Below are 13,075 nucleotides of genomic sequence, written 5' to 3' on the forward strand. Positions count from 1 at the left end.
AAGCTGACTGGGGTTAAGCTGAAAAAAAAGAACAAGCTAAGTGGGGGCTTGTGCCTGACTCTGTAATATCTGCAGCTACTTAGGCAAGGATTAACAAATAATTAAGCCTGTGATTACTTGGTGTTACACTTGTTCATTCCATTAGTTTAAAAATTACAGAAATTCCAGGTGTTAGCATACTGAGAGGACATGGTGTTTTGAGGACTTAGAAACATATTTCTGGTCTCTGAATGAAATTGTGTTAGCTGATCCAAACAATAAAACAGCCTTGCTGGAATTATCATGGACAATTGGTAAGCAGAAGAAAAAAATACTGTGCTGACAGAATAGGAGCTCAGAACTGCTAGAAATTCTCTTCCCAAAACAGTTAATTAGTACACAACTGTGTTCTTGAATCATTAACATACATGTGTTCCTTTTTATCTGGTTACCCTTTAAGAAGCTATGGACCATACCCTCATTTTTTAAATTGGCAACCCTTTCTCTGAAGTCATTGCAACTCCACTAGTTTACTAGAAGAGGTTGCATTCCAAATAGCTTTTGAATTTGTTTTTTTAAATATTTTTGGCATGTTATTACCTGCTATCTTAAATTCATTTTAAATTCATTTTGATCTAAGGGAAAAGACCTATCAATCAAATAGACTCTTCAGATTCCTTTAAACCGAGCGATCCATTTCAGCCTTTCCCCACCCCAGACATTCCCAAAGAACAAGAAGCAGATCTATTCTGTGATCCATTTGCTCCCACCAGCATCAGTAAAGAGGCTGACCCCAACAATTTTGCAAACTTCAGTACTGTGAGTAAACACTTTTTACATTTGTTTCAGTATAATGACAGCTTTGAATTGTTCACACTGAAGCCTTCAGTCTAATTTAAAATATTAAAACATATCCCATGTACAAAAGGGATATCACTTCTAGTTAAAACAGTATTTACATTTAGTTTACAGCTGAGGCTGTCCTAAAACAAATATGGCAAAATGTTAATGTTTAAATTGCATTGCTTTTGTGATTTTTTTTTTTTTTTTTTTTTTTTATTAAAGCCTCCTAGCTTTTAGAAAATAGGGCTTTTAAAATATCTGTATTCTAGGGATTATCCATTTTATTAGAGCATGCAGCAGATTTAATTATCTATCTGTAACAAGCACACTCTTAACTATCCAATTTAAAAAAAAGTGTGACTTTTAATTTAGCTGTCACTGAACTGTTTGGTCATAATTTTAATGTACTGAAATATCGATAAACAGCCTCATAATGGTGTATGTTAATGAAATATAACTTGGTGAGCTTTGGATGGCTACTAAATTCCAGACTTACGTAGAATGAAGTAAAAAGTAGTAAGTGTCTCTTTATAACCAGAATCCATTTCATAGAAGTCGTGGTGTCCAAGCAGTAGAAGCAAATCTAAAGGTTTGTGCGTGCCTTTTTTTCTTTTGAGCTTTTGCAAATAGGGGTTTTGAAAGGTTTATCTCTTTCAAGCTTGATACCTGTTAAATGCAATTTGCATTTACAGTATCTTGATCATACTGCTTTTTTTTATTTTCAGGCCTAATAAACTATGTGCTTGGTTGAAGTAAACTGAGGATTGACGGGCTCTCAAAATTGACTTGCACTGGTTGATTGTCTTGTAGCATGATAATTTCTGAAATGCTGTTACTGATCACTGTTACTAGATAGAGGGACTGAGAACCCAGTTTGAAGAAGAGATTGTGAAATGTGGAGGAGAAAGCAAAAATGTTCATTATCTTTATGAAGGAAAAAGTGTTCTTTTCCAGCTGCAAGTACTGAAAATACTAAGTGAACTATGGAGAGAACTCAAGCTTTTCTACATTTATTTCCCAAAGAAGCAGCCCAAAGCAGAAACTAACTGGAGTGTATTATGATAACCATTTCAGGCTTAACACTGGGACATTCATGAAGACATGGGTTTCAACTATCTCTTAAGTTTTTCTGCATGCTGACTAGAAACAAACTTTATCATAATCTTTTGTATTTTATTTAATACCCTTAACTGTCTCCTGATTTATAATCATTGTACCACAGAAATTTAGTTCACATTCTGTTCACATCAATTTACATGGAAAGAATACGTTCTTTTTTTTTTTTTCCTTTTGTATATCATGCTGACCTTTCTCTGTATGATTCCTAGGCTTCTGACTGTACGGTTACCTTATTTTGCTGCTTCTTGGCAGAAGTATTTTTCATCTGCACAATTAAAAACAGTCATTCTACAGCTAATTTTTGCAATCATTGTCACCTGGAAAAATCATCTCTAATGAAAAAGTAAATCAGGATGTCCCACAGTGTGGATAGTGGTGTATTTTGCAAAATGTTCTCCTGATTTATTCAAATTTTTTCTTATATAGACAGGGTTTTATGCAAAACATTCTGAATTTAAAATATAGCACTTTCTGCTCAGTAACTTTTTGAAACTTAATGCTGAATTTTGAAACTGCATATTTCATAAAAATACATCAATTGGATGGCTTCAGTGCAGTTCTTAATACTTAAAGCTTAGGCTAACCTAATCTTAATAGTGTATTAAAATTTAAAAGCAAGTAATATTTGAAGACTAGAATTTATACATTATTTTGAAAAGCAGTAATTGTCCCTTAAACCAGGACAATTTAAGGACTTGGACTGTATTAGCTATCCTTGTATTATTAATCTGGTTTTATTTTGTCTTTTAAAAATGCAGTATTCTACTGAGGAAGACATGATTGAATGGGCCAAGAGGGAAAGTGAGAGAGAAGAGAAAGAAAGATTGGCAAGACTAAAACAGCAAGAGCAAGAAGACTTGGAACTGGCTATTGCACTCAGTAAATCTGAAATATCAGAAGCATGAAGTTTAGAATAAGATTTTGTCTTATGTCAACTGTTTTGTCCCTTTTCATGAATACCTAACCTATTTAAATGTTAATCAGAAAATGCATATATCCAAGAAACTATGAAAAGTTTTAAATTTCCGGAAGTGTTGTGAGCGTTTCTGCTAAATTCAATCCTTTTGGTTATTGTTTGAATAACTGTTAAGTTTAGCATTCAATTTTTCTCGAGTTTCAGGAGAACAAAGTACTTTTCCCAGCTGTAAGCAAATCAGTTTAAAATGCAGCTAGTAAGATTGTAGTTTGACTGTAATCTATCAGCAGTTGGTAATTGAGCATAAATTGAACATGGCAATTATTCTGCCATGGCTGACTGTCCCCCATGAAGCAGTTAGTGATTTGAAACCCTTTATCCTTCTAAAGAGATTTTAGTAATGCCAGAGTTGTGGAGTGCTTTATTTTATATGTATGCATATAGATTTTTCTCTTCATTGAAGATTCTACGTTTGGTTTTGAAATAACAGTCTTCATGGAGTATAAGTCAGAAAGAATGTGTCTTTCTGAAACCTTTAATGCTTTTCTTGCATGGTCATAGGTTTTAAGACCTGTTACTTTGTTTTATAAAGCAATTAAGTTGAAGATTCATGTGCATTTGCTGTTAGCCAAGGTGATTGTCAAGTTATGAGACCCCACTGCTATTTGAGCCACTTTTGCTTGTGAAATATGCGGCTGAACTGGCAAGTTAATAAGTTCAATTTGAAATAGGAATGAGAATAGAAAGAAAAAACAGGTAGTCTGATTTTTTTTTTTTTTTAAACCCACAGTTGTTTTCTGTATATGTAATTTATTGAATGCCAACTGATAGTTGCACCTTAAACTGAATGATTTCTTTATGGTCACTGAGTCAGAGTAGGATTGATAGAATGTTAATGGAAATAACTTAATGAAAATAACTTATTGTGCATTTTGAAAGAACTCTATTCTGGAGAATCGGTTTCATTAAAATAATTCCAAAAAGATTAATGTTTTGCCCTATCTAAGAAAAATAGATGACAGCAGCGTAAACATCAAGAGACTTATTTTTTTTTCTTGCACTTTTAACCTGTGGTATTTCTGTTGAGGAAATTGAAGTGTTTCAACACAGCACTGGGGGGGAAAGGGGGAGAACTCAGCCATGCTTCAGTATATTTAAGCTGTTCCCATTACCTATCAGTGCTGCTGTTGCACAAGTTTGAGGGTAGTTTTCAATTTTTCAGGAAAAATGGTAACCTGACTGAGATTGTTTTTCTTTTGCACTGGGAAATGAGCATTTAAACACCTGCTCAACAAAAGTAACTTAAAATTTTGCAAGTATTAAATAGTTATAACTTATCTATACATCTTTGTAATGAGTGTACACTAATCTTGCAAATCATATGCTTAACTGGATTACATAGTTTCTTATTTTTTGTTAAAAATTTATACTCAGTGGACCAACACTATATTATATGTATATATTATATATATATTCCTGCTTTCCTTTACGGAATTTAAAGTTTTGAGTCATTTGATGTTACATTTCATGTTACTGACTCTGACTATTATACTTTTACTCAGACTACCAACAAACCACTGCTGTGAGCTAAATGGCATTACTTTATGAAGTTTTAACCGTTTTTTTTTTTAAAAAAAAAAACTTGTTCAGGTTGGGATTAGCCTCTATTTATAGACTTCCCTTTTGTTTAAAAATTCTAACAATAGCCTGTAATTATGAAGAAATAAAGTTTAAGTACATAAGTGTGAACTGTTCGCCTACTTTTTCAAAAGGGTGCTGTGAGTTGTAAAACAACCTGTAAAGGTAATGCAAACAGTGTAAAGTATTCTGATTGTAGTCTGATGGGAGTGGGTTAATTTTCAGAGAGAAACTTTGCCTGAATCTTGAGGTTAGCTGAAGTGCACACTAATCCCAGCTGTCACTTGCTTTGTTAGGAGTTGTGGCAGCTTTAAAGAAATGTCAGACTACTCTTGTCCCAGGTTTTGCCTCCACAAGGGTTGCAGAGCCCAAATGTTTAAGACTTATCTGTGAATATATGTAAGCATCCTCTACTGGCTGCTGTCAATATATAGAGTTTAAGAGATCTTTAGTTTGACCCAGCATATAGATTCTTCCAAATGTCTGTCAGCATGTCTCCTTCATGTTAAGGCATAGACTGCTTGGTCAGAGGTTTAGGAATTCCAGAACCATTTACCCTGTGTCTTGACCCTTTTGTTACAGTAGTGCTAGATTTTAATATACTTATCTAAGTGGACCCAAATCTCTTTGCCTGTTTGCTTTTAATGAGACATCAGTTGGATTAGGCAATGTAGTATCTTTGTTAATTTTATGAGGTTCACACACATTTTTGAGGCTATTTGAAACCTCCTGCAGGCTGTCCCTTTTTTTTTTTAACCCTTTACGTCTTCTGTCAAGTTTCCATCTTGGATGCACTTTGTCTCTGCTGCTTTCAGTGGTCTCCACCCTCCAAATTGTGTGCAGTCCTTTTAACTTCACTGTGAAACTGAAGATGGGTGCTAATCATCTTTAATAATAATTTGATACCCTTTTTGCACTGTCTGTCTTTAACTTCCTATACTGTGAAGTTCTAACTGTCATGTAAAAGTTTCTATTGCATTCACAGAATAGCATTGCTCTCAAAAGATTGAAGAGGTTATCTCATGTCTAGCTGATGAATTGGCCACTTGACAGTTACATTTCCAGTGCAAGTTATCTGGAGCAATTTAACTAGAAACTGTATTGGAGGAATACTGGGGATTAATGGTAAGTCTGTTATATCACTGTGAAGTACTGACATGGAATAAAACAGCAGTAAAGGTGCTTACTGAAGGAACTGATGTACCAGGTTGACTTTAAGTGCAGTTCTCTAGAAAGCAGTCTGCTTCAGGCCAGGGGACTTTAAGCCAGCAGACTTGATGTGATATTAACCCTCCTGCTTAATACTTAAAAGCTGTTGTTAGACCTCAGTATTGGACTTACCAGTTCCTTTGGTTTACATGCACTTCCTTGCCATCCGTTGCCACATGCTGTATCTCGCCTCTTTACAGAAATAGCATCCAGCTGTCAGAACTGTGTTGCTGACTGTTGTTTCCCCACTAACTTCTCAACAGTTTCATATAGCTGCTTACATATAAATTGACTGTTTCAGAACTTGAATATTTAGCAAAACTTTAATTTTAGCATTGGAATGTTTTAGTCATGCTTTAGCCTGAATCTTCAAAGTGATTTGTGTGCATGAATGTGCAACCTCATGTTTTTCCAGTGGTGATAGAATGGTATTTTTAGATTAAAAATGGTTTCAGATAATACAGAGTGTACAGTTTTATTTTATAAAAGGGTAAAATTGGAAAAGTAACATCCTGTTGAATATATTGGCAACTAAAGTAATAGGTCTTCTTTTTATGGAATTCCATATCATGTCAGTGAATACTCCTGAATTTAATTCCATTGTTAGAGTGAACATGAAGGTTGACTTTCAGATGCATCCTTTTTTATTGAAGAGGGAAGAGGATTTGTTTGCATTGTGCAATTATAAAACACAAGACAATGTCAAATTAAAAGCAGATAGTCAACAGTTTGTACTGGAAGTAGGCAGTAATTTTCCCTAACTGAAGATTTTTCTTGATTCAAATTTGAGATTTAACCTCTCAGTGGGTAGAGTGGAGCTTTAGTTACTTACGTGAGTAGTGCTGAACTCTTGAACTCTCTGCAGAATAACTGGTGTATTGTCTTCCTTGTTGGCAGCAAGGTGTAGGTATTAAAACTTAAAAGGTGGGAGAGGAGGGGGAAACAAAACCAGTATCTGAAGCGGGAGAGACAAACTTTCCAAGCTTGTAGCACCTAAGCATTAGTGCAACAACCAATGAGTCTTCACATCTTTCTGCCCTAATGATACCTCTATTACTCACAGTACCAGTCAGCCTTTTAGGATACCGTTAACAGCTAGAAAACTTATGTTTTCACAGAGCTCCGAGACTACAATGAAAGCTGCTGTCTGCACTCACTACAGAACTGTAACTCAGTACCCATGCAGGGAGGGAAGACAGCATAATGTTAAGGAATTTCTTATGTGAAGAAAAGTCACAGAGGGAGGAAAAAATCCACCAACTCTCCTCTTGTTCTTATAGACTGATTGATGAGTATAAGAATCCCTTGTTGCAGGTTTTTGTGGGAAGCTTCACAATATATTTTGGCCTGTGTCTCTTCTCCCAGAAAAGATGAGAAGGAACTTTTAATTTGTCAGGTGACAAGCCATCAAGTCTGGGTCTGTAATATCCTGAAACAGAAGTAATTTTCATCCACAGTCTATTTAAAGAAACATGAATAACAAAAATATAAATAATACCAGCTGCCATTGTCCTTCCTTGCTCAGAATACTTAAGAATTCCTGTTGTGCTAAAATTGAGAGATCTAAGCTGCTAAGACCTTAGATTTTAAACTGAAAACAAAAAGTGTCAGTTTTTCAAGCAGGTGATCAGGTAGCTGGCTGATTGAATGGAAAAATGCTGTATTGTTTGGATGTGTATTCAAGTGGTCAGGATGTTGTTTCTAGTTATCTCTTGCTGATTTATTAAATGATTTGGGACAAACCACTTCTTAATGCTAATCCTGTTTTCTAAATGACAGTGGGTCTGATAGTATGTTACAAAAGTGCTGTAATTTAGACAATCTTGTGCAGAGTAAAAGGAACTTTACCTCGATTTATTTGTGTGTATCCTATAAGTAGGAGAGAGGTTATAAGGTGTGTTCCTGTCTGTCAGTATGAGCAGCCTATTGCACTATAAGACTATACAAATAACCAGAAATAGATTAAGAATTTGACGGAAGTGCTGCTTTGAACATGATATTTTCTTGAGGATTTAGTGTGCTGATAATACAGGGTGAAATTCTTACCTTTTGACTTCAGAGGTCTGTCCCAGCTGGCACTGGCCAGAAAGAGATTCTTGTAATGCTGCCTGAAAACTGTCAACTATCTTGGTTTTGTGTCTGACAGCACCCATGTCAATAAAAGAACTCATCCTGATCCACTTAGACTGATTTTCCTATGTGGACAGATTCATTTTTTGTTCTGTTGAGACTGTGTGGCATTGAACAACTTCATTTAAAGCCAAAAGGTCATTAGGATTGTCTTCCACACAATGGAGCCTCTCTTGAGATGTCCCTGGACAGGTGTGGCCACTTAAACAGAAAAAAATAACTTTGAAAAGCTCAATGGATTTTTAGGTAAAATCCTTCTTGGGTTTGTTTTTGTTTTTTGTTTTAATAGAGCTTTAAGCATTTAAAAATACCTCCTTATTCTGAAATGCTCTTTTGTAATATTGGCTAGAGTCTGAGTTCCAGACAGTTCTGAGGGGTTTGGGGTATGCATCCCATTTTGGGCCCACATCCAGTAATAACTTTGACTGAATAACTAACTTGGTTGAGGTTCAAACTAGTGGCCCATAATCAAAAAACTGTGTGTAAAGTACCAACTGAATGTTAGTTGTAGATTTAAATTATCTAATTTTCCTTAATATGCTATCAATTTATCTTTAAATATTTATTTTACTGTCAGATATTAAAAGCACAACTGTTCTGTTCAATAACTAATTTGAACTGCAGTTAAGCTAATGATGCAAATCTGTCCTTATGTTTTAGCCTTTTCAATTTTGTCCCTACAATACAATTTCTAAAAGTTGTAAAAAGCTGTTTTGAGTATATTCTAGGGTGGTGATTAATAAAAATGTTTGGATTAAATGTGACTGGCTATTGAAAATGGGTTGTATCTAAAGCAGAAGTACACAGGGAGTCTCCATTATGAAAGCTGTGAGCTGGAGTGTATGAGCTTCACAATTCAAAAAACTTAATAACAGGTATTTCGTGCTGAAAAACTTGGGTTTGCATCTGTACCAAAATAGCTCTGTGAAGTGTGACAAGCACCACTCCTCACAACATCCCTCATTGATATGAAATGTTTCATTTAGCTAAGACAATGATGAACTTTTCCTGTTGTCAGGCTAAAGAATCATGTTTCAGATTGATCAAATATGCTCTCTTCAGTCTTAGCTTCTCCCTCGAGTTAGCTGCACCCCGTGCACTGGAGCGTGCGTGAGGCAGGCCTGCCGCCTACCTCTCGCTCTACACCTCACGAACCACATTGTCGGTGTTCAGCTAATAAATTCTTCATTTTTTTTAACCTTATACGCCCACTGTTCTCATTAACGTGTTCATTGTTTCTTCACGTCAACCAAGTCCTTCTGTTTGTCCTGCCACTCCCTTGGCCATGTGTACCTTTACCTTCCTTCCCCCTATTAATTTCCTTCCACAAACTCCTTTCTTTTGTTAATCTCTCCTGAACTGTGATCCCTTTAACCCTGAAGCTGCATCACTGATATAATATATATGTAGTGGCCAAATTAAAACATCTCTACTTGTAATTTCAGTTGGTTTAGTTCTTTTTAACTCTGTACTTAATTTGTTCATAAACTGATAAATTCGAAATGTAAGCACTGTTGGGTGTTACTCCTTTTGTACTGACCATTGTGTTTTGGGGTGGAGGGCTCCACCAAGGCAAACACTTCCTTGGACAAAGGCGCCGAGAGGGCATGTGATTTAAATGTGAATTATATTTTCCTCCTGATTTTTTTTGTCAAGAGGAATTAATGACTTCAATTTCAGCACATGATGATGATGATGATGATAATAATAATAATGTGGGCCTTCCTCGGAGCTGTTCTGGGCTCCCGCCAGGCCCTCCCTTCCCTCCGTTTCCCTGCCCGACCCCCCTCATCCCGCGCAGCCAAGGCCCCCAGTCCTGCACCAGGGACCCGTCCAGCTGCCGCCGGTTTTGCCGCGGTATGCCCGTGCCCCCGGCAGGCCCCCGTGCCCCCGGCAGGCCATCGCGGCCGGGGCAGCCCCCGCGGCCCGGCCCTGTCGCTGGGCCGGCGGGGCGGGCGCTGCCGCCGCAGCCGCTCACCTGCGGGGGCGGCCCCTCCGCCCGGGCCCGGCCCTGCCCGAACATGCGCCGAGGCTCGGCGCTGCCGCCGCTTCACACCATGCGAGGTGGCTGCGGCTGCCGCCCGCGCCGGGGAACAGCAGCTCCGCCAGCCCTCGGCTCCCGCCTCCCCTCCCGCAGCTCCTGGAGCCGGGGACGCCCTTCGCGACGCCTCCATGGACTCCCGCGCGGACAACAGCGGCAGCGGCGACGCCCGGTACGGGGCCGAGGCGGGGCGGGGGGGCCGCGGCCGGTGTCTCAGGCCGCGAGGGGCTGCGGGGTCTCTCCCGCCACAGCGAGCGCCCGCAGCCCCCGGGGCTTTGGGAACGCTCCGTCCCGGGCGGGAGGAGGGGGCGGCCCCGGCGGGAGCGCCCGTCCCGGTGCGGGCCGAAGCCGAGGGTCTGGTCGCGGGAGGCGCCGGTGCCCCGGGGGAGGGGGGTGAGGGCGGCTCGTTTCCCGGGTAAGCAGCCCGCCTTGGTGTGAAGCTGCAAACCGAGTTCGGTACCTCTCTAACGACCCCCGCCTGGCTGCGGGGACTCGGCGCCTTTAGAGCTCCAGCCCGCCTCGTCTGCCGGCTGCGGCTGCGGGGCCGGTCCTGCCCCGGGGCGAGACCGGGCCGGCCGGGCCGCTGCTCCCGGGTACAGCCCGGGCTGGCGCCGCCGGGCCGCTCCACCGGGGGAAGCGGCCCTGTCCCTCTGCTTACCCACCTGAACGCAGCCTCGGAAAGGGCAGAAACTGTTTTTTTTTTCACTTTCAGGGCCTTTTTTTTTTTCCTTAGACAAAAGCATTAGCTTGAGCTAATTTACATACCTGTGCTGCAGTCCTTCAGTAGTTACATGCAAATTAACTTTGGTCTTCAAAGTGTTGGTTAAGAGCGGCGTCGTGTCTCTGAACTCAGGTCCTTTTCCTTGAGCTCCTGTTTGCACAGCTTGCAGCACACCTTGACAGTGAAACGCTGGCGTTAATGACTCCGTAACTCAGTGCCTTCTTGCTCACCCTCAGCGACCAGCTGCAGGTGGATAACTTAATCCTTTCCACGTGTGCACTCCTACTGCCCCTAAAATACATGAACTTCCATCGCACATCGCATGCGTGTGAGGGAGTTGTTTCTTCAAAAGCTGAATCAGTGTGCAAATAACATTTCTTCCCCGTTGATGACGGCATGTTCAAGTTTTAGATATGGCTGCGTTTAAAGGCCTGTTTGTGGATTCCCTGTTACAGAAGACTTTTGAAATAATGTGTTTTATAATCTGTGTAGGAGTAGAAACCTGTAAGAGTGCTATTGTTGGAGGTCAGCAAACGGTATCTCTGCTTAGAAGACTGGTAAGGGGACCCTGGATGACTCTTCATGAAGTGTTGAAAGTGTTTTGCTGTGTCTTTGCTTGCATGCTTTGCCTATATCTTAAAGTTGAAAACAGCGAACATCAGCCCAAGACTTTAATTCACCTGCAGAAACCATGATGGAAAACATTTTCTGAATGTTTTGACTATATAAGCTACACAATAGTGCACATTTTTTGGTGTCATCTATATTGGAGTTATTACAGAGAGTGGAGGTCTAGTGGCACTTAAAGCAGCAATGTCCTGTAAGATTAAAAAATACAGAGTGTTAGACGTGCTAATGATCCAAAATAGCATGTGTATTAGTATTTTTAACGGCTTTACACGATTTTGTTGCTATGTTCTGTCTTGATAATTCTTTAATGGACCAAATTTTAAATTTAAAAATAAATATTTTTTTCATTCTCCAGGGTGGGAAGGTGGGGCCATATGTTTGCAATAATGATTTTTAAATGTTATCATTAAATGACTTCCAGGTCTTCTGTTTGCATTGACAATAGTAACAGCAAAGGCTGAGAGACTGTGACTATGACTCCACTGCACTTCAGAAAGTTTTGATCGTACAGAAGAACGTTTGCAAAAGTGTTCAGAATCAGGAAGGAGTTGGCTGAATTTTGCTAGATTGGGCAGGTTGTCTCAAAAGTCAGGCTGTGTTATTGAAGCTGCTGGAGAACTTGGTGTTGGGTCTTCATTGCCTTTCTGTAGCTCCATCTACTGGAACCAACTGCCACGTGCCTGTGTTGCACCGGGATGTAAAGTGCTTCAGATGTTTTGGTTACCATGCTACAAAATGTTGAAAACATATATATATCAGGATTTTTGCTAATTCTTGGAAAAAATAATACTATTTCTAGGATACAGTTCTATTATTTCCTTATTGTAGTTCAGATTTTACAGATTTTTTGCGCTCCTAAAACCCCGATGAATCTCCTAGATGGTGTTTTCACAGCGTTGAGCTTGTGGTTTCTTAGGTTTCAGATATGTTTTGGGAATAGGTTGAAATTATTAGCTCATAGTTGGAGGACATGGTGGTCTAGTGGAGTGGTTGGAACTGGAAAGTGAATGCCAGATTTTTTGAGTAAGGGTGATGAAAAATGACCTCCCGTTTTGCAGATCTTCAGCTTTTGTCTTCACTTTGATAATAAAAATTTTAGTCATCTTTTGTGGAGAAAGCTATCAGAAGAGGGTCTGAGTGTTGGGATGGTCATTCAGATATACTTGATGTAATGGTTTGAATCTAGAATGCAAATAGAATGAAATACTGAACTTGCATGAAATTTTCTATTTCTTTCTCTTTGGCTCTAACTAAAGTTGTCACCCTGAACTGATTAAATCTTCTCCCTATGTCTGCATCAAACATTTTAATTTTGACCAGTCTGTGTTTCCAGTCAGAAAGGGAAAAAAAATGCTAGAAAGATCCCAGACTGCTCTGATTCCAAGTTCAAAATCAGCCTTGCTTTTTGTTTGCTTGTGTTTTTTTATCCTCGGGTAGCTTGCTTAGTTGTTTCTGCACTCTGCAACGAAGAGAATAGTAACTGTCTGCTTCTTGAAGCCGTTGTGCCTAAGAATAACTCTTCAAAATGGTTTTAGAAATACTGAGTGTCAAGAAAACTTGTTACTAGTACTTCTTTTCTGTTCTTGAGTATTGATTCAATAGGCAGGTTCAAGAGTTATAAAGGCATATTGAAGGGCTGTGCTTGACTTTATTTGTAGAGAAAGTGGCATTATTACAGGTCAATGTACCTTGAAGTATGCTTTGCAGATGACTTCTGCAATATAAAGTCAGTCTGTCGGAAGCTTTCAGGGAACCATCATCTGAAATTTCATGTAAAGCAATGATTAAATGCAAAGCAACAATTCCTTATTGGTTAAAGTATTTTGTGTGATTCCGGTATTTTTTTATG

At 39.3% G+C, this 13,075-nt stretch overlaps 2 protein-coding genes across 7 annotated transcripts in view; both read left to right on the top strand.

Moving 5' to 3' along the window:
* Positions 1–4,600, top strand: part of EPS15 (epidermal growth factor receptor pathway substrate 15) — a 50,775-nt gene extending 46,175 nt beyond the window's left edge. For 2 of the 5 annotated variants that reach the window (XM_074906231.1, XM_074906236.1), the window contains 2 exons: positions 620–798; positions 2,700–4,600. In XM_074906231.1, coding sequence (XP_074762332.1) covers positions 620–798; positions 2,700–2,846 — 326 coding nt within the window. In that variant the 3' untranslated portion in view covers positions 2,847–4,600. The other 3 variants (XM_074906233.1, XM_074906232.1, XM_074906235.1) reach the window with 3 other exon arrangements.
* Positions 4,601–9,876: 5,276 nt separating this feature from the next.
* Positions 9,877–13,075, top strand: part of TTC39A (tetratricopeptide repeat domain 39A) — a 47,275-nt gene continuing 44,076 nt past the window's right edge. For both annotated transcript variants that reach the window (XM_074906240.1, XM_074906238.1), the window contains exon 1: positions 9,877–10,047. In XM_074906240.1, the coding sequence (XP_074762341.1) occupies positions 10,007–10,047 (41 nt within the window). In that variant the 5' untranslated portion in view covers positions 9,877–10,006. The remainder of the gene's footprint in view (positions 10,048–13,075) is intronic.

Source organism: Athene noctua, chromosome 5 (genome assembly GCF_965140245.1).
Source record: "Athene noctua chromosome 5, bAthNoc1.hap1.1, whole genome shotgun sequence".
In the NCBI taxonomy this organism is placed as follows: Eukaryota; Metazoa; Chordata; class Aves; order Strigiformes; family Strigidae; genus Athene; species Athene noctua.